The 25,246-nt window shown below is 34.8% G+C and overlaps 1 protein-coding gene across 1 annotated transcript in view; it reads left to right on the top strand.

Annotated features, from left to right (window-relative positions):
• Window positions 1-25,246, top strand: part of RFX6 (regulatory factor X6) — a 57,541-nt gene that overhangs the window by 6,732 nt on the left and 25,563 nt on the right. Inside the window, exons 5-6 of the mRNA XM_037844400.1 lie at window positions 9,601-9,678; window positions 11,201-11,228. Of these exons, the coding sequence (XP_037700328.1) occupies window positions 9,601-9,678; window positions 11,201-11,228 (106 nt within the window). The remainder of the gene's footprint in view (window positions 1-9,600; window positions 9,679-11,200; window positions 11,229-25,246) is intronic.

Genomic DNA, 25,246 nt, shown 5'->3' with positions numbered 1-25,246 from the left:
TCAAGGTCCACTAGGATTTAGTCTCAACCTGTATTTTCCATCTTATCACCTGACATTTCTCACTTCTCAGCATGTAGCTTATGCTTTTGCCAAATTATTACCACAGTCCCCTTTGCTTCACACCCAAACATCTTTTTTTCTTACGCAACCTCTGTCCACTGAGAATGTCCTTTCCCCTACATGAATGCTGAAATCTCATCCACTTTAAGAATGTCTCATGAACTTCTCCTCTTCCTTTGAATTTTTTCTTAGCCTGTTGATTCACTGAAGGCTTTTTCTTTGAATCCTCATAACAGTTTGTTGGTACCTATCTTAATGTGAAATTAACTTATCTCCGTCCCCACAATAGATAGTAAGTATTTTGAGGATAGACTTTGTTCTATTTATTTGCATATGCTTTCTGTTGTCTGATATATAATAGATTATCAACTAATACTTATTTAATGATTTGAATTAAAATTAACAGAACTGTGGCCTGGGAAGGATAAATAAAATGCCAGACTGAAAAAGACAAATTGGCCCTTCCTTCTAACCAAATCTGCTTTATTTCAGAGTTGACTTAACTGACTGATTTCTACTGAATTTAATTCCTGTGAATTGCATAGGATGAGATACTCAGACAGGGGTTGGAAAGACAGATAGTGGGGAAAGAGGCAAAGCAATGCAAAGAAACCCTTCTTACAGGATCGATAAGCAGACGGACAGGCTGCAGGGAAAGTCTATTAATCCTGGAAGGAGCCTTGAGGATTACAGATGAATCATTAACTTTGTCCATTGTGACATGATGAGGATCTAGTGTTTAGATATATGTACCAACATGTGGACTTCAGGCAATCTGTTTGATATTTAAGAGCCATAGATGTGCCCAAGAGCAAAGCATTAATTCTTTGAATATTTTCTGCCTTAATGATTTGCCATTGGCTTTCATGGCCTGAATATTATTTCATTTTTGGTATTTTGATATGAAGGGGATAATTTTCCATAAGTGAATTAACTATATTGAAATATATAGTAAGATGTAGAATTTATGTATCTTGTAATTGGTAATGTTTTGATATAAATATTCTTAGCCATGTAGTTTTTCTGCCTTTATTTATTTTCAAGGAATATCCTTAGATTTTATCTTGGAAGATAATATATCAAAAGGCAGTATAGTCTAATGGTTAGGAGCATGGGTTTAAAGTTGGACAAATATAAGCTTGATCCCCATATTTCCATATATAGCTGTATGATAATGAATGAATTACTCAACTTCTCATCAGTATAGTGTATATATGATATCTGATAGGATTGTTGTAAGAGTTAAATGAGATGAAGTATAGGAATGAATGGGGAAATGAATTTTCAACCTTACTATCCATAATAATATGAAATTATACTCAATGCCTCAAAAAATCAGCAAGGTAATTGAAGTTATTAGTATTTATTGAGCACTACACACATATACACACACACACATGCACACACACGCACTTGTTATCTCTAATCCTTCAAATAGCCATAAAGATAGGAATTACTATGTTTTACAGATGAGGAAACTGCAGTTCAAAGGTTATTGACGTGCCCAAAGTCACACAGATAATGCAAAATAATAACGTTGGCATTTAAATTAAGGTTTATCTGGGTCTAAAGCTTGGCTTAAATTGAAGTTAATCTGACTCTAGGTGGTCTGGGTAAAGCCTACTCCTTTCTGATATTGGGCATATCAACAAAATAATTATTTAATTGAATTTTATGTTGTTTGAGGCATAAGTTTTATTCTGCTTTTTAAAATTATCCAACAGTTTTGAAAGCATTAATACATCAAACTCTTTTTCAAAGAGCTAATAACATTTTCTCAAGCTTCAGTCATAAGGTATTTTAAATACTTTTGTATTTATTTAGAGATATTTGTATTTTACATAAAAGTAAATTTGCAGCACAAATATAATTTTGCTTTCTGCCTTAAATTTTTGTCATAATCATTTCTTTAGGTTGGCATATCTTCTTCATAACAATCATCTATAATGGCTGTTTAATATTTCATAAATTTATATTTTATGAAAATATTTTGTCCTTGGAAATATGAACAGTTTAATGAACATGGAAATGTGTAAATGAAGAAACAAGCATATATTAGAAATCAGGAATCAATGATTTCTCCAAATTTTACTAGTAATTTGACAAAAATTATTTTATCATTGTAGTGTGTAGTATAGTGTCTTCAACACATTGTTGCTAAATATTTATTGAATTATTTCAGAAATATAATTAAATGTGGTATTAATTTATTTTAACTTCAGTGAATAGTATGCCAAAATATCTATTATTATATAACAGTATGGATGATGACTATTAAAAAATGAGTTCTCAATTTTTGTCAAATTCTTATAAAATAGCTAGTGTATTGATTGACTCAAAAGATTTATGTATATTCTGAGTACAAGATAACACCACTTCTAAAACTGTCTTTAGATGCCTTTGAATCTCATGGGAAAATATCAATTTCCAAATTTGATCCAGTTATGAAATCCAAAACTGTGAAGAAAACTGATTTCTGAGTTGAAGAGATGGTTAGTAGTTCCTTTGGAAGGTGTAGTGTGAGTGAATTCTCTGTTATTCAAGTTCTGTTTCTCCAAGTCCTGATAAAACTGGGTCTTACCTTGATCATCCCTCACAACTCTCACCTTTGTGCAGGTGCTACTTTTTTTCACATTAAAACATGAAAGATGAAAAGAGTTTAACTGCATAAAATCAGCCAAAAATGTATTCAACCAAAAGAGAGAGATGTAATATTTTAAACAACCAGCTACATCAAAAACACACAAAAATCCAAATGAGTAGAATCATTACACAGGGCCACAGATCATCCGCTGTCAAAATTATAAACAATTAAAGATGGAATAATTTGTTTCCAGTGGCAAGGGAAGGCCTCTGAAGGTGATAAAGGTCTCTGAAGGTGAACATGTTTGGTCAGAAAACCTTACCCCAGATCACCTAGGCTAAGTGTACTTTGGGGACAAAACCAGGCAGTATCAGTGGCTCAGCTCTCCATCCCCTCCTCCACTGTTACCAACCTTCTAGGGGTTGCCAAGAAAACCCCTACCCCAGTGGCAGACTCCGCATTCTCCGCAACAAGATAAAAATGAACTTTGCTTTTGTGCTTCTATTTTTCCTTTTGATTTAGCACTAATAACAAAAGCATACACCTGATTTTTTTCTGGGTACTACTTTTAAATTTAGGTTTTGAATAAGTAAAAATGAAACAAAATCCAATAGGTACAATAGAGTATCTAATGAAAAGTTGTTTTGCATATTTTATGATTATGAATGGTATTATATCAAGAATCATCAGTCTATATATATTTATATTGGTGTACAAAGCATGGTACTAAATGGCGTTTGAGTTACAAAGGGCTATAAGTTTGGGTACCTGCTATCGAAAAACTTTCACTGTTCCTTTTTTTTTTATTTAATAAGTATTTTTTTCTGAATGCCCAGGTGCAGACCAGTCCCTGGGGATACAATGGTGAGCAAAAAGAGCCTGTATCCCACCCTTATTCAGAATAACTCATCTCAGTTAGGCAGAACATAGTTGAGCCCATCGAACAGATTTCATGCACATGGTAGACTATTTGATTTGAAGTTATATTTTAATTTCTTGTAGACTTTGATCAGTCAAATCTTGGTATTCAGACATGATGGTCAAAAGCTACTATCTTATTTATTAGTAGTGATTTAGTGGGTTAATAAAACTGATATAGCATCTGCTCTTATCATGGCAAGTTATTGCAAGTCCCTGAACAGCTTAATCCCATCATTTCCTTATCAGTTATCATTTGTGTAGTGTAAACTAACATCAGGGCTACCAGCTCAGTGGGAACATATGTTTCAGGAATTCTATATAATGACTGAAATGGGAAAGAAGAAATATAGGTGTAGGTATAAATTGATCAGCAAATGAAAATATTAGATACAAGGTAAATATTTTAGTTGTAAAAAAGAGCAGCAATAATTACATTTGTTCTATTAAAATCTCTTTAAATGTTGACACAAATATTAGTTAATTATTCTTCTTTATTCCTAAATTGTAAGTGATCTCGGTCACTTGAAATAAGGCTAAGGACAGCTGATGCTAATAAATGGACACAAATTTGTTAGGCAATCACAAAAACTGCTTTCAAGAGGCAAACGTTTTCTTAGAGGAATTACAGGAATTGGTTGAGGCTTTTTGAACATTTATCATACATTTTCTTTAATAAAAATGGATGAATAATTAAATGGGGAGTAAAAACTGTGAATTGTTTGGGAATTTTTATTCAGAATCACTAACAGGGTAGGCATCAGACAGTGGTATATAAATTAAAATAACTGGTTATTGCATGGTAAGGCAAACCTCACATTTTACTTAACATTCACCAGCATATGTTTTTGTTGGGCCAGAATATTTTTGGTGTATTTAGCATATTTCCTAGGAGTAATTATTTTAAATAACAAATATAATGGTATAAAATATTGCATGTGAGATGAAAAATCCACGTATATTTTGCATGAAATCCTCCCAGTTTTATGAGGCTTATCTTTAGCTGTTAGGAAGATAGAGAGCTGCTCATTTATAATCTCCTCTTCTGTTCTCCAAGTCCTAACTCATCACTCACATGATAACATGTACCTAGTTAAACTAAAAAGAAGATTTAAGGGGAGTGATTATTTTATTGGCTCCAAAAGAAACTGAATATTGAGATATGTATTCTTAGTAACAGTGTCCCTGCCTAAACACATTGATTCCATGTCCTTTATATACGTTGTTTAGGTATAAAATTATTGTTCAATCTCATCTTTTATTTGCAATCTGGAAATACAGTTCCAGGTGGTGATTATTTAAGATGGTTTATGTTTTATCAGTTTACAGTTCCAGGTGGTGATTATTTAAGATTATTTAAGATGGTTTATGTTTTATCAGTTTACAAATTCCTACTAGAAGAACACATAGACTTTCCAAGAAATGTTTCAGATTTTCCTTTGCCATATTTTCTGAAGGGAAATACAGTGGAGCAAAAGATAAGTCTTCTTTCTCCAAATCACATAGTTTGTTAGTGGAGGCAAGCCATGTACACACATACCAATGACACAGGACTGAAGCTTTAGGGGATAAAAGCTTTAGGGGATAAAAGATCAGTAGAGGAGCTAAGGGGGCAGAGAGATTAGTTTTGTCTGATAGACCAAGAAAGCTTCATATGTTAAAGCTGTGTCTTCAGATGAAGACAGGAAAGAAGGACATTCCCAAAGGAGAGCTCAATAACATAAAGGCAGCAAAATGGGAGAGCACAAGTTATATGTAGATAGCGAGTATCCTAATAGATAAGGTTATACGTTACTTGTGGTAGAGTTAAAGAAGTTGGTAGATTTCCTTGCATCACTTAGACAAGAGATTTTTTAACCTCTACCAAATTTTAAAGGTGCTGATATATCTAAGTATATGAATGCTGTATGCATGGTCTGTTGACAAATTCTTTATGACGTTTTCTGACACATTGTTGGTTTTTACTTTTTTCATGTTTTCATTCATTTATTAAACAAATGTTCATTGATTTCCTTTAGGGAGCTTACATTCCAGAGGAAGTCTTTGTTGATACAAGGAACATCATATATGAAGCATCTAGATCATTGATTTAGGTCTTAGTGATTCATGTCAATTATCGATGCTTTCACGCTGAATTAGAAGAGGGTGTGTGAGTGCATCCATATAAACATATTTGAAACATTACAGTTGAGAGTTTCCAATTGTAAATAAAATTGAGATACAAAATTACATAAATATAAATATATATCTTTTGCATCTTGAGTATGGAAGCAACATGGTCTGTTGAAACAGAGTGTCTAAGGAGCTTGACAATTCTGGGTTTTAATTTTGACTCCACCATTTACTCACTGGGTGGTCTTAGACAAATCACACAACTTCTTTGAGCCTCTGCTTTGAAATGGGGATAATACTTAATTTGCAATCTGCTGTAGAAATTTGAGGTCATGATATAGAGTTCCTGGCACATAATAGGTGCTCAATAAATGGTAGCTATTGCTACTCTTACCTGCTGCTACCTGCTTCAATTATAGCACATATTAATTTCGTATTGCAGTTCTTTCCTTGCATGCTTAAAAGACTCTCCTGTCTCTCTTTGAACTCTCAGCACTTAGCACACAGTGAGTGCTGAATACATATTTGAAGGACGGAGATAGAGTTCACTCTTCTTACTTGTTTTCTGTAGGCTGGCATGTTTATAAGATTGTGTTGATAGAACATGCTAAGCTATACTGGTTTACCTATGTTATGAGACATTGCTAATGAGAAAGAGCCATGATATTTCTGAGTTGTAGAGCCTGATGTAGCTGACCAAGTTGGCTTCCTCAGATGTCATTGTGGGCATGGGATGACAGTGGCATTTACATTTGATCTACAAAAGAAGTATACTTTACTGGAAAAAGATTTTCTTTGTAGATATAAAATCTTGACTCTGAATATAGGTAGAGGTGTTAAATACTTTTTTAAAGATATTCTTCCCTCATGATTGGGGGTGGGGGGGCAAACTACACAGTCATTTTATTAAAATAAGGAACAAATGAATTGTGTAATAAAATACCTTCTCCTTAAAAGTCATAGGTAATGTAGGATGAATTTAGCAAATCCATATTAGTCCGTATTTGCTGATTCCTAAAGGATGTTGCAATTTTTAGTAAAATTACCAGGTGGTTTTAAAACTGGAAATAAAATGTGCCTCAGTGCTAGGTAACCCATTTAATGTGCTCAAAGTTGCATTATTGGCAGGCAGTCTGGCTCAGGGAACCTTGAACTAGGGTGAAATTTGGAAGCACACGTTTCTGACCTGATTTTGCATGCCTTTTTGTCCATTATTGTATTGACAACTAGCACAGGGCTCAGGACACAGCGTACACCTTAAATTTGTTGAATTCATGGTCATCCCTTTGACTTAAGGTTTTTGTCTGCCACCTTGTGAAGGTAAACCATTTTGGATGGCAAACTATTTTACTGTGGTATAATATTATTTACATATTGATGAACAGATTAGAGATAAAAAACCAGAACAGCAAAGCTATACTAAAAGATTATCAACTTTTTAAGCGATGCTGAACATACATTGCTTCAGCAAGTGGCTAAAATGTAGTCATTTAAACTATAAAGTCTACAGAACAAACAGCAAGCTTTGCTAAAGAACATGAAATTATAGTATCATTTAATTGTAATAGGTCCTCTTTTTCTCAAACATTACTCGTTTTGTCCCTGCTAATAAAAAGACATTTCTTTTGGTATCTCAGTTTGCCAGGGCTGCTATGACAAATACCACAGAATGGGGTGGCTTAAACAACAGTAATTTATTGTCTTACAGTTTTGTAAGACAAATACCTTTATCAACATCAAAGCGTTGGCAGGACTTGCTTTCTTCTGGAGACTGTAGCTTTCCCGCAAGCCTCTTCTATGTGGCAACCCCTCTCTCCTTGTCTCTGCTCCTCTGATTTCCAATGACTTCTGGCTTCTTTTGACTGACAGCATCCGAATTTCCTTTGCTTATGAAGGCTTCAGCCATATGGATTCAGACCCACCCTCATTCAATTTGGGCACACCTTAACTAATAACATCTTCAAAGGTTATCTTTCTACCAAAGTTGAGGATTTGAAGACTTGTTCCTGTCTGCCACCATCATAAAATGTCTTCATTTATCTTGGTCACCCTCCATTACTGTTTCTCAAATATAACAGTTCTTTCTGAAAATGTTTCTCGTTATAATGTATGTATTTTTTTTCGTGTTTTAAAAGTTCTGTTCCTCTCCACCATGAACAACCCAGGGTTATTAGAGGCAACTTCTCTGCCACAGGACTGCCCTTAGATCCTGGCCAGAGAGAACCCATTTTTGAGCATCCCACTGTAGAGGGCTCTGCTTCAGCCTTTCTCCAGCCACTCCCCTTCTCGTGAGGCAAGGAATCCATAGTTGGCATGAATATGTCCAACCAAAGCCCACATCCCCCTTCTAGACCAAGTTCCTGGTCCTGGGAACCCTAGGAGTCCCTGTCAAAACAGCCCCAGCCTGGCTTCCTGGGCCTATTCCCAGATCTGTCCTCCAGAGGGCATGGCCCTAGGCTGAGAAGTGGCCAGGAGACAGCTGTTTGTGTGGGGTGTGGATGCTTGGACATTGGGACTGCAGCGTTCACAAGAGGCCCCTCACGATGCACATGTGAGAAGGGCTTGGGAAGAGAAGGGGGTGGGGTGGTGCTCCTTCCCCAGCATGCTCACAGGTGGGACTCCAGGAGTCTAAGAATTCTAAATCCAAACCTGCCTACCAGATCATTTGAGGGTAACTTTGTCAAGATAGAAGGATAGAAATATTTTATCCAGCAGTTTGTTAGCTTGATTTATAGTTTTAAAATATTTAGATGTATGGCAGGTGGGTCTCTAGTAGTACTCTTGCTCAGGCCCTTCAGATGTTTAGGACTGGAATTACTGGGTCAAGTTCTTTCTTTTCAAGGTCAGGGAAAGGACCTTGAAACAGAGATCCTTGTCCCATCCACTTTAAACAAAGACGGTGATGCTAAGAAATGAAACTTTAAATTACAGTTAGTTGGGGTGGAGAATACTGGGAATCCTCTCATTAAGTTTTAATTCATTCCTTTCTAGATCTTAGATGAATACAAATGGAAAGAGTAGATAAACAAGCAGCTAGTGGTAGTGTGAGTGTGGATGGCGGTTGGGAAAGTGGGGCTGACCATTGAGAGCAGATGGCAGCAGGTTTTGCCATCCTCACTAAAAACCCACTATTTGACCAGCTTTTGTACAACATTTGTAACATTTGCACTTGGGTATGTGGCATGTCAGGAGTCTGTGGCTTGGGAGAATAAGCCATAATTTGAGAACCAATGATACGTTATACTTGCCTTGTGGCTCATAATCCACTGACATGTTTATAGCAAATTATTGGTAGCACTGTTAGTTTTCATGTGTCATATTTCTGTTGAAAAATGTAATTGTCTTCTCAACTGTTCTGCAGCCAGAAGTCTGAAGTGAAAATGACAGTGAATGGGGCTTCTCATTCCTCATGAGGCAAATATCTTTTAGAAGGTCTCATGCTTTGTACTCATTTCCATGTAAGACATCAATGTCTTCTTCAGACATAATGTCATACTCTTTTCTCCAACCAGTAAAATAAACTACGAAGGAAACCATAACATTTTCTCATTCAATTGAGTAAATTCTAATTGAACCAAGCAATTTGCAGATAGATATACTTAACATACATAGAGCCAATGACTACATTTGCAAATTTTTTGGTTTGTGGTATCTGATTTTTTTAGGGAATGGATGGGGATTGGCTCTAGGTGATTCTGCTATCTTTTTTCAGCCTAGACCCAGAAATAGAATCATATATGTAGGATTAATGATAATCAAAGAGGGATTTAGAACATTAAGGTGCTACTAGAAAAAATCAGGAAAGTAAGGTAATGAAGAGATTGCGGTTCTTCCTCATATGGTTTACTTCAATTATATTTTAGACACTTTTTCATCTTTAAAAAACTTCTTCATTAACACAGAGATGGTTCCTGTCCTTGCTCTAGGTATCATTATTATGGGATTGGCATCAAAGAGAGCAGTGCATACTACCACTCGGTTTATTCTGGAAAGGGCCTGACAAGGTAGAGTTCCACCATCTTTAAGACCCTCTGCATTTCTTTAAATATGCATGAAATCTATTTAATAAATTTACTTACTAATTTTGCTTATTGACATGTTTTCTCTTAAGGGTTTGACCTTAATTTCAACTTTGTATGGATATTTACAATTACATAGGCTAAATTACTGGGCAATTTATATAATTTGCAATCATTTATGAGAAATTAATGGTGAACTAGGTGCCCCAGAGAGATGAAAAGGAGAAATCAGGAAAGCAAAATTGCTTTTAAATTAGTATTTACTTAAAAGTCTGAGTTCATTTTCAGACTGGATTCAATAAAATAAAAGGAGAAAATGTGATTGTATTGTTTTTTTCCTAAGAGACAAACTGTTTTATAGATCTATATACATGGCCAATACCTTACCAAGATGAAAAGTTTATTATAATCATCTCTAATCACATATGCTTGAATACCATCTACTGGATTGTTTGGGTCTCTACAAAAGGAAAAACACAAATGAGTAATAAAGAACACATTGCTCTAAGCTACCATTAAATATTGGGCAGAGGTTATTGACAAATGAGATGACATCAAATGAAACCAGTGATAATATACAATACTTGTTTTTTTTTTTTTAAAGTCCCGGAGCTCTGAATAACTAATTCTGCATCTGAGATTGCCTGATGTTATGATTTACCAAGAACTGTTCTTAGCTCTCAAAAGAAAAAATTATTTTTAAAAGTGAACTATCTTGTGGAAAAAATAATTTCAGTCACCCAAGTCATACTAAGAACTTAGCTATTAAAAGGAGTGGAATGGCAGCATTCCAGCCACTACCCACTGTAAAGAACAGACATGGGCTTGAAGCTCTGAGATGTTGAATTAATGAAGGGGCTGCTGCTGCCTGAGCTGGGGCTTTAGCTTCTTAGCACCATTTATGATAAATGATCCTTAAATCAGAAAAGGGTGAGGCAAAGGCTGCCTTGCATGGAGGTTGTGATAATACAGGGAATAATATTTGTGAATGTTTCTCAACTCTACAGAGAAAAGAAGCAGCTTAAATTCTATGCATTGATATTATAATTTTAAACAAAATCCTGATACATAAAGATAGGTTTAAGAACTGAATATGGATCAATATGTCATGAAAAGCTGTTACTGAGAGTCAAAATAACATTATGAATATAGCTCTTTCATGACCCCAAGATCATGTTATTTTAAGATGACAAAATTACTATGTTTAATAATCTAAGCAAATTATGTTTTTTGTAATATCTTTGACAAGTGTTTAATATCAGGGGTTCTTTGCCTCAAATCTTACCTGAATTCCCTAGCTCTCCCTCATTTAACTTTCACCTAAAGGACGTACTTTTTTAATACGTTGAGAAGGATGCTTGGGCCTCTTTGCAAAATCAAATAAATTTCTCCAGATTTATTTCTGTAATTATGGTATGAAGTTACTACTTTTGTAGGTCTTCTGCATTTCTTCAAATGCTCTAATAGTTATTTTTTTGAACTAATGGAAAATGTACTGATTTTTAAGGTTTTCTGGAAGCAAGTTAAAGAATGAGGTAAGGATTATTTTCATCTCTATTTTTAATTTGCTATAATGTGTTTTATAAGCTGAACAATAAGTTTTAATCATCCCTGTTGGCAAATTTAGACAAAAATGTTATTTACTAGTAGTCTCTTGAATAAGTGAGGAATTTAAACAAAGCTAAGTTAGATTTGGTGCAACTGGTGGTTCTTTATGTGGACCTATTGAATAACCAGTTAGCCTAGGAGGGATAATTTTCTCCCTAAGTTTCAAATATTTAGGAGATTGAAAAAAAGACTAGCACTGATCCAAGAAGTTTACACTTAAAAAATAAACAAAAGCCTAAAGATATGGAAAAAGTTGGTATTTGGAATATACCCATTTTGACAAATCCTTTAACAGTTTTCAAGAAACTCAAATGCTAGGGGCTGTTTTACCACATTGTGCGTGTGTGTATCCATTTACCTGTACATACATACACACACACACATACACACACACACACTTTTTCTCCCTAGCACCCTTTCTCCCCTCCTTCTTAGTGGAGAACAGATCAGCAAACTGACTTTATCTAAATGAGTTAGACTACCATTAGGGACTTCATGGCTAATTAGGCACATGATAAGGCCATCATTATCCTAAAGTTAACTAATGATTAAAAAGAGGTGCCACAGACCTAACGGCACACAACAATGTGTTGTGTGGTAAATTTTGACCTGAGGTAAGTCATAACTCCATTAGTTTGGTGAAATGATGCAAACATATTAAGAAAGTATATAAAACCCCAACCCTCTGAAATGACCAATTTCTTTCCCCCATGCTTTTAATAAGTTAATGGTTAATTACAAAATAAAATGCTTCAGATTGCTCTTTTTATCAATGAAATAATATCTCTTTATTAGATAAACATTTGTAAAACTGCAAAAATATTGACTCAGAAATAGCATTTCGGTTGACTAAAGTTTATGTCAATAGGGGATTTAAATAATTTTTCTCAGGTGTTTTTTCTACCAATTTGACGAGGCTGCTGGTACAACCGACCAAGCCAACTGCTAATAGATACTGTGTATGGCAAGCCATTCTTTGTAGAATGAAAGAAAAATATTTCTCAACTCTACTTTTTCCTCCTTGGAAGAGTATACTACAAATTCAGATGTAGATTTTTTTGGTAAAGTGAATAGAAAATGCTTTTCTTTAGGCTACACAGCCTGCAAAATTTCTAATGGTCCTTGTAGCAATAATCGAGTATCAAGATTATGATGATTACATTAATTAACAGTTAAGAACTTTCTAAAGGCTCAGATGACTTTTTAACTAGTAATAAAATATTCATATTTACAAAGTTGAAAATTTTCTTTTTTCAAATTTAGGATCACCAACCATCCCAGTTTGCTTGGGACTGGGGGTTTCCTGGTCTGTGAGACTTTCAGAGCAAACCAGAATGGTTGGTCACCCTACATGTACTTCAGGTCATTGGAACATCAGTAACTGTGAGGGAGGAAGGATGGGTGTTACCACTGCTTGTTTACATCTAAGGAAACTGGGACTGAGAGATGTGCTTGCCTTTTAAAAAATTCAGGATGAAGTTCTATTCTTTTAAACCCTTGGTCAAGAAGCTAAACAACAGATATACAGTGTCACAGGTACTAGGGAGCACAATAATTTTGGTCCTGCTCTCAGCGAGCCTTATAGTGTAACAAGAAAATATGTTTGGAATAAGGAATTATAAGTAAAGTAATTATAAAGGGGGACATGAAGTTAACCTAGTTTAGGGGTTAGGGACATTTCCCACAGGAATTGACATTTAAAGTAAGAAATGAAATTCAGTGGGAGTTCAGGAGAAGAGTGAAGTGGGTAAAGAGAGAGGAGGATCTGTCTAGACGGAGGGAACAGCATAGGTATAGACGTAGGGGTTTCTCAGTCTTAGCACTTGAGACATTTTGGGGCTAGATAATTCCATGTTGTGGGGGCTGTTGTGAGCCCTGTAGGGTGCTTAGCAATATTGAATCATCCCCAGCCTCTACCCACTAGATTCTGATAGCACTCCCACCCCAAATGTGGCAACCAAAAATGTCTGTGGCATTGCCCAATGTCCCCTTTGTTTAGAACCGCTGGTGTAGATAAAGGCAAATGAAAAGGGCATCATACTGTAGAAAAAATAAAAGAAGCTACTGGCTGTGATGCAAAACGAGGTGGAGAGTGGTGCTGTGTGCAGGGGCTGGAATGGATTCTAGAACGGGGAGCCACTGGAGGGCAATGGTGTGATCAGACTTGTGTTTTGTAAAAGTCATTCTGGCTATGCGATGGGGAATCAATTTGAAGGGTATGAGAAAGGAAGCCAGTGGATCCATTGGAGAGTATATTGATCATCTGGGCAAGGGAAGATTGAAATAGGAATAATAGCCATGAGGATGGAGAGAAGTGACTGTTATCAGCTATATTTTCAAAGTAGATTCAATATCTCAGATTCCGACTGAAGCAACTAAGTGTTTGTGCCATAAACTGAGATAGGAAGCATGGAGGAGGAGCAACTAGAAAGATTATGGGTTCTGTTTGGGACTTGTCATGTTTGATGTGCTTGGAAACCATCCAGTGTTGATCTGAAGTGGGCAGTTGGATGCATGTGACTGGAAGAGATCTTAGTCGGAGATTTTGTTTGATGGTGATTAAAGCCAGAGAAATGAATAAAAATGCCTATGGATAAAAATGAATGAGTAGAAGTAATTAGAAAAGAGTTGTGAAAAATGGAGAAGAAGAAGAGGATTAGGAAATAACTGTAGAGAATCCAGAGATGTAAGAAGAGAAGGAAGAGAATGTGGTGTCACAGATGCCAAGGGAAGAGAAAGGTTCTAACATAAGGGAATGGCCACTACTGTCAAAAAGAACTGAGAGGTCATCAAAACAGGGACTGGAAAGGATCAATGGAATTAGTTAGCTGGAGATAATTAATAGCTTTGGAGAGGACACTTTTAGTGGATGGCTAGGGTTGGCTTGGTTTGTGAAATGAGTGGGGAGTGACATCAAATGTAGAAAATTTAGACAAGTTAATGGTGACAGCTGGAGGAAACTTGAAATTTAATTTTGAAGGATAATTAGACTGATGTTTGAATGCTGTTGAAATGGAAACTGGAAAGAGTAGAGACTGAGGATCTGAAAGACAAGAAAAATAAAAGCAAAAGGTCACTGAGGAAGTAGGAAGGGGAGAGCTTCAGAGTGCAGGTGGAGGAGCTGACCCTAGAGAGAAGGGACACATCTTCCATTAAAACTGGAAAGAGGAGAGGCTAAGCTCAGATGCAGGTAGATTTGTAGATTTCGTAGCAGGAAGTTGGGGTATGTTCTGCTTGGTAGTTTCAGATTTCTCTCTGAGTTAGTTTAGGTCACCTGCTCTCAGTGAAAATGGTGGAAGTAAGAGTTTGGAGACCTTAAAGAAAATACCAGCTCTTCTCAACGAGGATTTCCAGGAAGCATTCCCCAAATGCCCCCAAAATGCAAGAATTGAGAAAATGGTCACTAAAGTCCTTTTGTGTAGGACTTAATTCTCCCACAGATCCCATGTTGAGAGAGGTGAGAAGAGTTTTTGTGGAATATAAGAAAGGTAGAAAGCACGGTAAAATTTAGATGGTAGGAATCAGCAAAAATGCAGAATATTTAAAAACAGTTACATAAGAGAAACTAAGGACCTGTCACACACACACACAACCACACAGATATACAAGAGAATTTGAAGTGAAAAGTACACTATGTGTTTGAATAGGAATACTAGATATTAAAAATATTCCTATTATTATAAACATTCCAATAAATTTAGACATTTATTACTCTAGTAACAATTTTACTTTAGTAAAAAATGTTTGAATAGGTATACTAGATATTACAAAAATTCTGATTATTCATAAATTAATTTAGACATTTATTACTTTAGTAAAAATTTATTACTTTAGTAAAAAACTTCATTTTTGGAAACGATCAGAATGATTATAAGCTTGATGTGAAAAATATACAGGATGCAATAGTTAAGAGAAATATAAACAACAAAAGTCAAGAGGGGATTATTGAAGTCTCCTTCATATAGTCCAGCAGCTATCAAAATACACCACTATTATACTGACCCAATTATAGACAGAACAAATCAGCAGCAGAGATAGATACCTGAAAAATATACCCTAGTATATACAATAATTTAGTGTATGATCAAGGAGACATTATAACCAAAGAAGAGAGAAAATATTTTTGCTTGATTTTATAGTAATTTTTTTATTAGATAAGTTGCAAGTTTACAGAAAAATCATGCATAAAACAAAGGGTTCTCATATACCACCCTGTTATTACCACCTTGTGTTAGTTGGGTACATTTGTTACAATTGATGAAAGCACATTTTTATAATAGCACTATTAACTGTAGTCCAAAGTTCACCTTAGTACACTTCCATGGATTTTTAAAGAATGCTTTTATTCTAGTAACGTATTCAACCTAAAATTTTCCCTTTTAATCACATTCAAATATATAATTCTTTTAATTTACATTCACAATGTTGTACTACCATCACCACATTCCCTATCCCCACCCCATCCCATGGTAACATATATTGTAGATTCTGACTCCATGAGTTTGCTTACTCTAATTATTTCATATCAGTGAGCTCATACAATATATGTATCTTTTTGTGTCTATCTTATTTTACTCCTTCTTGCATGTATGAGAACTTCATTCTTTTAATGCTGAATAATATTCCATTTGCGTATATTTCACATTTTGTTTATCCATGCATCAGTTGATGAATACCCAGGGCAACTGTAAATAATGCCACTTTGAACATCGGTGTGCAAATATCTGTTTGAGTCCCTGCTTTCAATTCTTTTGGCTACATACCTAGAAGTGGGATTGCCGGGTCATACGGTAATTCTATACTTAACTTTCTGAGGAGCCACCAATCTGTCTTCCACAGTGGCTGCACCATTTTGCATTCCCGCCAACAATGAATGAGTGTTCCTAATTTTCCACATCCTCTCCAACACTTGTAATTTTCTTTTTTTTTTTTTAATAGTAGCCATTCTAGTGGGTGTGGAGTGGGATCTCATTGCGGTTTTGATTTGCATTTCCCTAATGGCTAATGATGTTGAGCGTATTTTCATGTGCTTTATGGCCATTAGTATATGTTCTTTGGAGAAATGTCTATGCAAGTCTTTTCAACATTTTCAAAATGGGTTGTTTATCTTTTTGTTGTTGAGCTGTAAAAATTCATTAAAATTCTGGCTATTAAACCATTGTTTTTGTTGTTGAGTTGTAAGATTTCATTATAAATTCTGGCTATAAAACCATTATTGGATATGTGGCTTCCAAGTATTTTCTCCTATTGTGTAGGTTGTTGTTTTACTTTCATGATAAAATTCTTTGATGCACAAAACTTTTAAATTTTAATGAGGTTTCATCTATCTGTTTTTCCTTTTGTTGCTTGTTCTTTGGATATAAAGTCTGACAAATGATTGCCCGACATAAGGTCCAAAAGATGTGACCCTACATTTTCTTCTAGTAGTTTTATAGTTCTGGATCTTTTATTTAGGTCTTTGATCCATTTTGAGTTGACTATTATATATGGTGTGAGGTACAGAATCCACCATCATTATTATTCATATGGCAATCCAGTTTTCCCAGCTCCATTTGTTGAAGACAGTATCTTTTCCCAATTGAGTGTTCTTCACCTCCTTGGCAAAAATCAGTTGGCCATAAATGTGAGTGTTGATTTCTGAGCTCTCAGTTCTATTCCATTGGTCTGTATGTCTGTCCTTGTGCTGGTACCATGCTGTTTTGATTACTATGGCTTTGTAATAAATTTTAAGACTAGGAAATAAGAGTCCTCCAACTTCATTCTTCTTTTTTCAAGATGGCTTTGGCTATTTGGAGCCCCTTACCCTTCCATATAAATTTGATAATTGGATTTCCCATATCTGTAAATAAGGCTGTTGGAATTTTGATAGGGATTGTGTTGAATCTGTAAATTGCTTTGGGTAGAATTGACATCTTAATAATATTTAGTCTTCCAATCCATGAATAGGGAATGACTTTCCATTTATTTACATCTTTGGTTTCTTTTAGCAATGTTTTTTTAAAATGAAATTTTCTTAAGATATGTTCATATACAACATAATCCACTCAAATTATATAATCAGTGGTTCACAGTATTATCATATAGTTGTGCATTCATCACCACAATCAATTTTAGAACATTTTCATTACTCCAAAAAAATAATAAAAGTAAAACATAACACCCCAAACATCCCATATCTCCCCTATTATTTATATATTTTTTGTGGTTGTTTTATTACTCATGTTCCCATACACTGGATCCAGGGAGTGTCAGTCACAAGATTTCCACAATCACACAGTCACATGATACAAGCTATATAGTTATACAGTCATCATCAAGAATCAGGTACTGCATTACAGTTCAACAGTTTCAGGTATTTTCTTATAGCTATTCTAATACACTAGAAAATTAAAGGAATATCCATATAATGCATAAGAAGAACCTCTAGAATGACCTCTTGTCTTTATTTGAAATTTCTTAGCCCCTGAAACTTTATTTTGTTACATTTCTTTTCTCAATTTTGTTTAAGAAGGCATTCTCAATCCCATGATGCCAGGGCCAGGCTTATCCCTGGGAGTCATGCCCCACGTACGGGGAGGGTAGTGAGTTTATTTGCAGAGTTGGCTTAGAGATACAGGCTACATCTGAGCAACAAAAGAGGTTCTCTGTGGGTTACTCTTAGGTATAGTTATAAGTAGGCTCAGCTTCACCATTGGAGAGCTAAATTTCATAAGGGCAAGGCTCTAGATCAAGGGCTTGGATTATTTAATTTGTTTATTTAATTGTTTTGTAGTTTTCTGTGAACAAGTCCTTTACATATTTGGTTTCATTTATTCCTAGATATTTGATTCTTTTTGTTGCTAGTGCAAATTGAACCTTTTCTTGGTCTCTTCTTCCAATTGTTCATTACTAGTATACAGAAACAATATCAATTTGTGGGGATTAATCTTGTACTCTGCCACTTTGCTGAATTCATTATTAGCTCTGGTAGCTTTGTTGTGGATTTTTCAGGATTTTCTCTATATAGCATCATTTCATCTGCTAACAGGGAAATTTTACTTCTTCCTTTCCTACTTGGATGCCTTTTATTTCTTTACCTTGCCTAATTGTTTTGGCTAGAACTGCCAGTACAATGTTGAATAACAGTGGTGACAGTAGGCATACTTATCTTTTTCCTGATCATAGAGGAAAAGCTTTCAGTCTTTCACCATTAAGTTTGAGGTTAGTTGTTGGTTTTCCTGTATGCCCTTTATCATGTTGAGGATGTTTCCTTCTGTTCCTACTTTATTAAGTGTTCTTGTCAAGAAAGGGTGCTGGACTTTGTCAAATGCCTTTTCTTCATCAACAGAGATGATCATGTGTGGTTTTCTTCCCCTTCATTCTGTTAATGTGGTATATTACATTAATAAAATTTTCTTATGTCGAACCACCCTTGCATAACTAGGATACATCCCACTTGACAATGTTATATAATCCTTTTAATGTGTTGTTGGATTTCTTTGCTAGTATTTTGTTGAGGATTTTTGTGTTCATATTCAAAACAGTTATTGGTATGCAATTTTCTTGTGGCTTCTTTATCTGACTTTGATATGAGGGTGATGTTAGCCTTATAAAATGAATTACGGAGTGTTCCTTCCTTTTCAGTTTTTTGTAAGAGTTTGAGCAGGATTGTGTTAGTTCTTGGAATGTTTGGCAAAATTCACCTGTGAAGCCATCTGGTTCTTGACTTTTCTTTGTTGGGAAGATTTTGACTTCTGATTCAATCTCTTTATCAGCTATTGTTTATTGAAATATTCCATTTCTTTTTGAGTCAGTGTAGGTAGTTTGTATGTTTCTGGGAGTTTGTCCATTTCATCTAGATTATCTAATTTGCTGGCATATAGTTGTTTTTTGTTTCTGGGAGTTTGGTAGTAATGTTCCTCTATTTATTCATTTAGCTATTTGTGTCCTCTCATTTTCTTTGTCAGTCTAGCTAAAGTTTGTCAATTTTGTTGACCTTTTGAAACAATCAACTTTGGGTTTTGTTGGGTTTTGTTTTATTTAAAGAATATTCCTTAAATAAGAATAATTATTCTTTATTTCATTTTTCTCCACCTTAATCTATATTATTTCCTTCCTTCCATTTATTTGGGCTTAGTTTGCTCTTTTTCTAGTTCTTCCAGTTAGATCTCTGATTTGAAATCTTTCCTTTTAAATATAAGCATTTACAGCTATAAATTTCCCTCTAAGCACTGCCTTTACTGAATCCCATTTTCATTCATCTCAAGATATTTCCTAATTTCCCTTATGATTTCTTTAACTCATTGGCTGTTTAAGAATATGTTGCTTAATTTCCAGATATTTGTGAATTTCCCATTTCTCCCTCTTTATTGATTTCTAGTTTTATTTCATTGTGGTCAGAGAAGATACATTGTATGATTTTGATATTTTTAATTTACTGAGACTTATTTTGTGATCAAACATCTGGTCTATCCTGGAGAATGATTCATGTGCAGTTATAGAAGACTGTGTATTCTGTTTTTCTTGGGTAAAGTGTTCTGTATATGTCTGTTAAGTCTAGCTGGATTAGAGGATTGTTCAAGTCATCTATTTTCTTACTGATCTTCTGTCTAGATGTTCTATCCATTATTGAAAGTAGTATATTAAAGTCTCCCTATAAATGTAGAACTGTCTATTTCTCTCTTCAAATCTGTCAATATTTGCTTCATATATTTTGGGGCTCTGCTGTTAGGTGCATATATTTTTTTGTTATGTCTTTTGTTGAATTGACCTCTTTATCAGTATATAATGACCTTTTTTGCCCATCATAATAGTTTTTAACTTAGAAAGTCTATTTTATCTGATATTAAATATAGTGTGAATTATGATACATACTGTATTCTTGTTGAGTGTAGTTTTTGTAGTTAGCTTTGTTTCTCTTTTTATTACTACTTGCATGTTGCATTTTTTTTTTTTTTTGCATCCTTTCACTTTCAACCTACGTATCCCTTTGAATTTAAGGTGAGTTTCTTTTAATCAGCATATAGTTGGGTTGTGCTTTTTTTTAATCCATTCTGCCAATCTCTGCCTTTTGACTGGAGAGTTTAATTCATTTACATTTAAAGATGCTTCTGATAATGCAGGACTTTATTCTGACATTTTGCTATTTAGTCTTTGTAACTCATATTATTTTCCCTCAATTCTTCTATTAATACCTACTTTCATATTTATTTGGCTTTTTGTATTTTATCATATTGAGTCCCTTCTCATTTCTCTTGGGATATATTTTTCATATATTTTCTTTGAGGTTATCATGGGGTTAAAATTTAACATTCCAAACGTATAACAATCACATTTGATTCAATACCAACTTGACTTCAATAGCATACACATATACTGTTCCTATATCCTTCTGTTCCCCCACTTTTATTGTATTTGTTACAAATTATATGTTTGTACCATAAATTTATCATTACTTTTTATACATTTACATTTTAGCACTTGTAAGAAATAAGAAGTAGAGTTATATGCCAAAAAAAAAAAAATACAATAGTATTGGCATTTGTAGTTACCCATATGATTACCTTTACTGGAGATCATTATTTCTTTATGCCACTTTGAACTACTTTCTAGTGTCTTTTCCTTTCAGTCTGAAGAACTCCCTTTAGCATTGCTTTAGTGATAATGAACTCCCTCAGCTTTTGTTTACCTGGGAATGTCTTAATATCTCCCTCAATTTTTAAAGAAAGTCTTGCTGGATATAAAATTCTTGGTTGGCAATTGTTTTCTCTCAGCACTTTAAGAATTTCAACCTGCTGCCTTCTTGCCTCCATGGTTTCTGATGAGACATAAGCACTTGATTTAATTGGGACTCCCTTGCTCTTAACACTTTGCTTTGCTTTTGGAGCTTTCAGAACCCTTTCCTTGCCCTTTGCCTGTGATAACTTGATCAGTATGTGGTGGGACATATTTCTCTTCAAGTTTATCCTATTGGGTGTTTTCTGGACTTCATGGGTGTGCATATTCATGTCTTTTGCTAAGTTTGGAAAGTTTTCTGTCATTATTTCTTTGAGTATTCCTTCTGTTCATTTCTCTCTTTCTTTTCCTTCTGGAACTCCTTTAATCAATATTTTGGAATGCTTGAGGTGTCCCACAGGTCTTCTGTGCTCTTTTTGCTTTTTATAATTCTTTTTTTCTTTCTGCTCCTCTGCATGACTCATTTTGACTGCCTTGTGTTCAAGCTCACTGATTTTCTTCTTCTGCCAACTCCAATCTGCTGTTGAAGATTCCTGGGAAATTTTCATTTCAGTTATTGTGGTTTTCAACTCTGGTAGTTCTGTTTGGCTCCTTTTTAAAATGTCTGTCTCTTCATTGAGATTCTCATATTGGTCTTTCAGTTTTCCTGATATCCTTTAGTTCTTTGTGTTTTTCTGCATCTCCTTTTGCATTTTGAAGATCATTTTTTTTTTAAAGTATTCATCTGTATGCCCACAGTCTGGTATTCTTTGTTGATGTTTTCTGGATTTTTAGCTTCCTCCTTTGGATGGGCCATCATTTCCTATTTCTTTGTTTTCTAATCTTTTTTTAATCACTGTACATTTTGTACTTTTGTAAAATGTACACAGTGTATATTTTAATATTTTAAAATGTTAATGCTGGGATTTATTTCATGGGATACCTGTTTCTTGAATTTGTAATCAGCTAGTTATATGACAGAGATTTTCTTGAGTTTTAGGAGCTAACCAACCCAAGCAACTCTAAGCAAAAATGAACATTGTTCCCAGTCTTTGCAAATTGACATTGCATTGGCTGGTTCTCTCCTTTAGAGTTCAGTCCTTCTATCAAGAGAGTCACCCCAAGGCAAATGCAGAGTGCAGGGTCCTCCCTGTCTTTTCTGGTCCTGTGTCTCATCCTGGGGTTGTGCTTTCTAGTTGCCTTAGGAGTTCCCCTGTTAACAGGAATTTGATTGTCTCCTCCACTCCCCAGGAAACAGAGCTTCTCCCTCACCTGCCTGTTCTGTTACAAGACTTAAAGCAGGTAATCTTTTTCTCCAGGCCACCTGACTCAACTGTTTCTTACTCTGCATTTGCTCTCTCCAAGTGCTTTTGCTTGGAGGGAAATTTTTTTGGTGGTAGTGTGGCACTCGGGAGAGGAGTTTCCCAAGTCAGTCTTTCCTGACTGAAACAAGGCCAGGAACCCACAAAGGGAGCATCCACTGACTCCAAACTGCTCTTGGGAGAGTAAGGGAGGAGCCAGGAAGGACACCCGAAGCTTCCTCCTTGGCTCCCTAAAGCTGCACTTTCTTGTCTTGGCACATGCCCAGCAAATGCAGTCCTTCCATTGTCATCTGCAGCTCTAAAGAAACATATTGTCCTTGAGTCTTGCGGGTCCCAAGCAGTTTGAAGTAGCTCATCAAGAACAGGGATCAGCACTAAGGCCTTATGCCCCCCAGACTTAGGGAATTGGTTTTTTATGTCCACTCTGGCACCAGCCAGTTGTGTCTGTACCCTACTGCTGCTTGCCAAGGTTAAGGGATGGGTGACTGTTGCCGTCCAAAGAAGAGTGCAATTCAATGATATTACCTGCAGTTTACCAGCCTCTTCCTCCTACTTTTCCCTGGATGGTGTTGTACTGGAGTTTCAAAATAGTTGATTTAGACAGCTCCTGTCTAATAGTTGTTCTGGTGGAAGGACTGCTTCCTGGAGCTTCCTACTCCACCATTTTCCTACAGTCCTCGAGAGAAAATATTTTTTTCAATGGGTTGCTTTAAGTCCTTTCTGAAGGTACCAAATAAAATTCTTCAGGGTTTTGTATCAGAAAAATGGATTATTTTGGAAAAAATAAATTTAAATACCTCATGCCTTATATAAATTTCATCTAAATTATTAAATGTAAAAGGAATTCTTAGGAGAAATAAATGTATCCATCTCATTTCTGTATGGGGAATAACTACCTAAGTATAAAAAATTTAAGAAAAAATTCTCGAAGGATAAAAGATGAAAACACAGAAATGTAAAACTCCTTTGTATAAAAAGCATCATATACAAAATAGAAGTCAAAGAAAAAACTGGAGAAATATTTTTGGCAAATATGAAAATGGGATAATATCTACTCCATGAAGAAATCCTACCAATTTATAAGAAAAACATGAAGACTGCAATAGATAAATGGAAAAAGACATGGATAGACAATTCACATAAGGAAAAAAGGCTAATGGCTAATAAATGCATAAATGATGGACTATCAAAGAAATGAAAATTAAATAACATTTTAAATGATAAAATGTTCAAATATTAAGAAATTATAATGAAGCTGGGTGAAGGTGTGGGGAGAAGCACTATGTCCTGTTGGGGAAGGCTGAACAAACTTTCTGGAAAATCCTTGGAAGATCTATGTTGAGATTCTTTAAAATGTTCATGCCCTTTCTCTTATTAATTCCACTTTTTTTATTTTAATGACTCTCATATGAAGAAATAATAGAAAATGAAGATGAAATATGATACACAAAATTGTTATTGAGCATAGTGGGAACTGTATGAAGACTAAGTGACCAATAATAAAGAAATTGTTATGTAATTTATGATACTTTTATGGAAGAGTGCTATTTCTTTTGTTAAGAGTCTCTTTTAGTGATATGGAGAAATGTTAATTAGAGAAAAAAGAGGACATACAAGTACATATGTGCATGTATGGTCTCAAATAGGTAAAATATACATAAACTGGATATTTATTATCTATTGATTTATTTACCTAGAAATAATTGACAGAGGATTAACATCTAGAACTATGTGCTGCAATCTGGTAGCCACTAGCCACATATGGCAAGTTAAACTAAAATAAAACAAAATTAAAAATTCAGTTCCTTAGTCACACGAGCCACATTTCAGGGGCTTAATAGCCATATGTGTCTTATGGCCACCATATTCAACAATGCAGATATAGAACATTTCCATCACCACAGAAATTTCTATTGCATAGCCCTGATATAGAATATGTAAATTCAACTCAACTATAAAAAGAAAACCCAGGAGATATATGGTGGGTATATGGTAAAATATATGAGCAGGCCATTCACACAAGAGGGAAAAGGCATGGCTAATTAATATTGTTGGTGTTCTTGAACCTACTCTGGTTGCCCAGTGTCCATAAATATTCTAAATACCATCCCTGCCAGTAAACATACAAACAGTGCTCAATCTAAATATTAATCATGGAAATGCAAGCTAAAACCACAAGAAGAGATTATTTCACAATTATTGGATTAGCAACAATTTAAAAAATCTAAAAGTATAGTGCTGGTAGGAATGTGGAGCAAAGGAACTCTCATGAACATTTGGAGGGACAATATCGAGTAAAGTTGAAGATGCACAGACTTTATGACAATTCCTAGGGAAACTGTCACACTGTGCAGAGGAGACATGTTCAAGGATTTCATTGCAGCATTGTTTATCATCACAGAATACTAGAAAGTAATCTAAATATCCATTATGATATAATTGAAAAATAAATTTTTATATATTTATACAATGGAATACTATACTGCTTTTTAATGATTGAACTGCAGCTATAGAACCAAATTAGATTCATCTAAGAAACCCAGAGTAGAGTGAAAAGGGCAGCCTGTTGAGTTCAGAAGGATGTATACTGCATGGTATCTGTCAGTTTTAAAGCAGTAGTATATATTGTTTAAGGATATTTACATACAAAGTAAATTTTTAAAGGTTTGAATAGGAAGGATGTAAAAGCAAATCTAGAATATTAATCACATCTTGCGGGGAGCAGAGGAATTGTGATTCAGTAGGTCTACAAAGATTGTTTTAATATTTGAAATGTCTAATATCTTCAACAGGTGTTAAGTATATGGGTGTTTATTATTTTTCTCTTTATATTTTCTAAAGTTTTAAATAGTTCATAATAGAAAAGCAAACAAAAATAACAATAACAAAAGCAAAATAAAAAAAACAGGGAGAGAATGGTAAGAGCAGAT

Source organism: Choloepus didactylus, chromosome 7, assembly GCF_015220235.1.
Source record: "Choloepus didactylus isolate mChoDid1 chromosome 7, mChoDid1.pri, whole genome shotgun sequence".
Classification (NCBI taxonomy): domain Eukaryota; kingdom Metazoa; phylum Chordata; class Mammalia; order Pilosa; family Megalonychidae; genus Choloepus; species Choloepus didactylus.
Note: the sequence above shows the minus strand (reverse complement) of the source record. Positions and strands in the feature narration are given on the sequence as shown.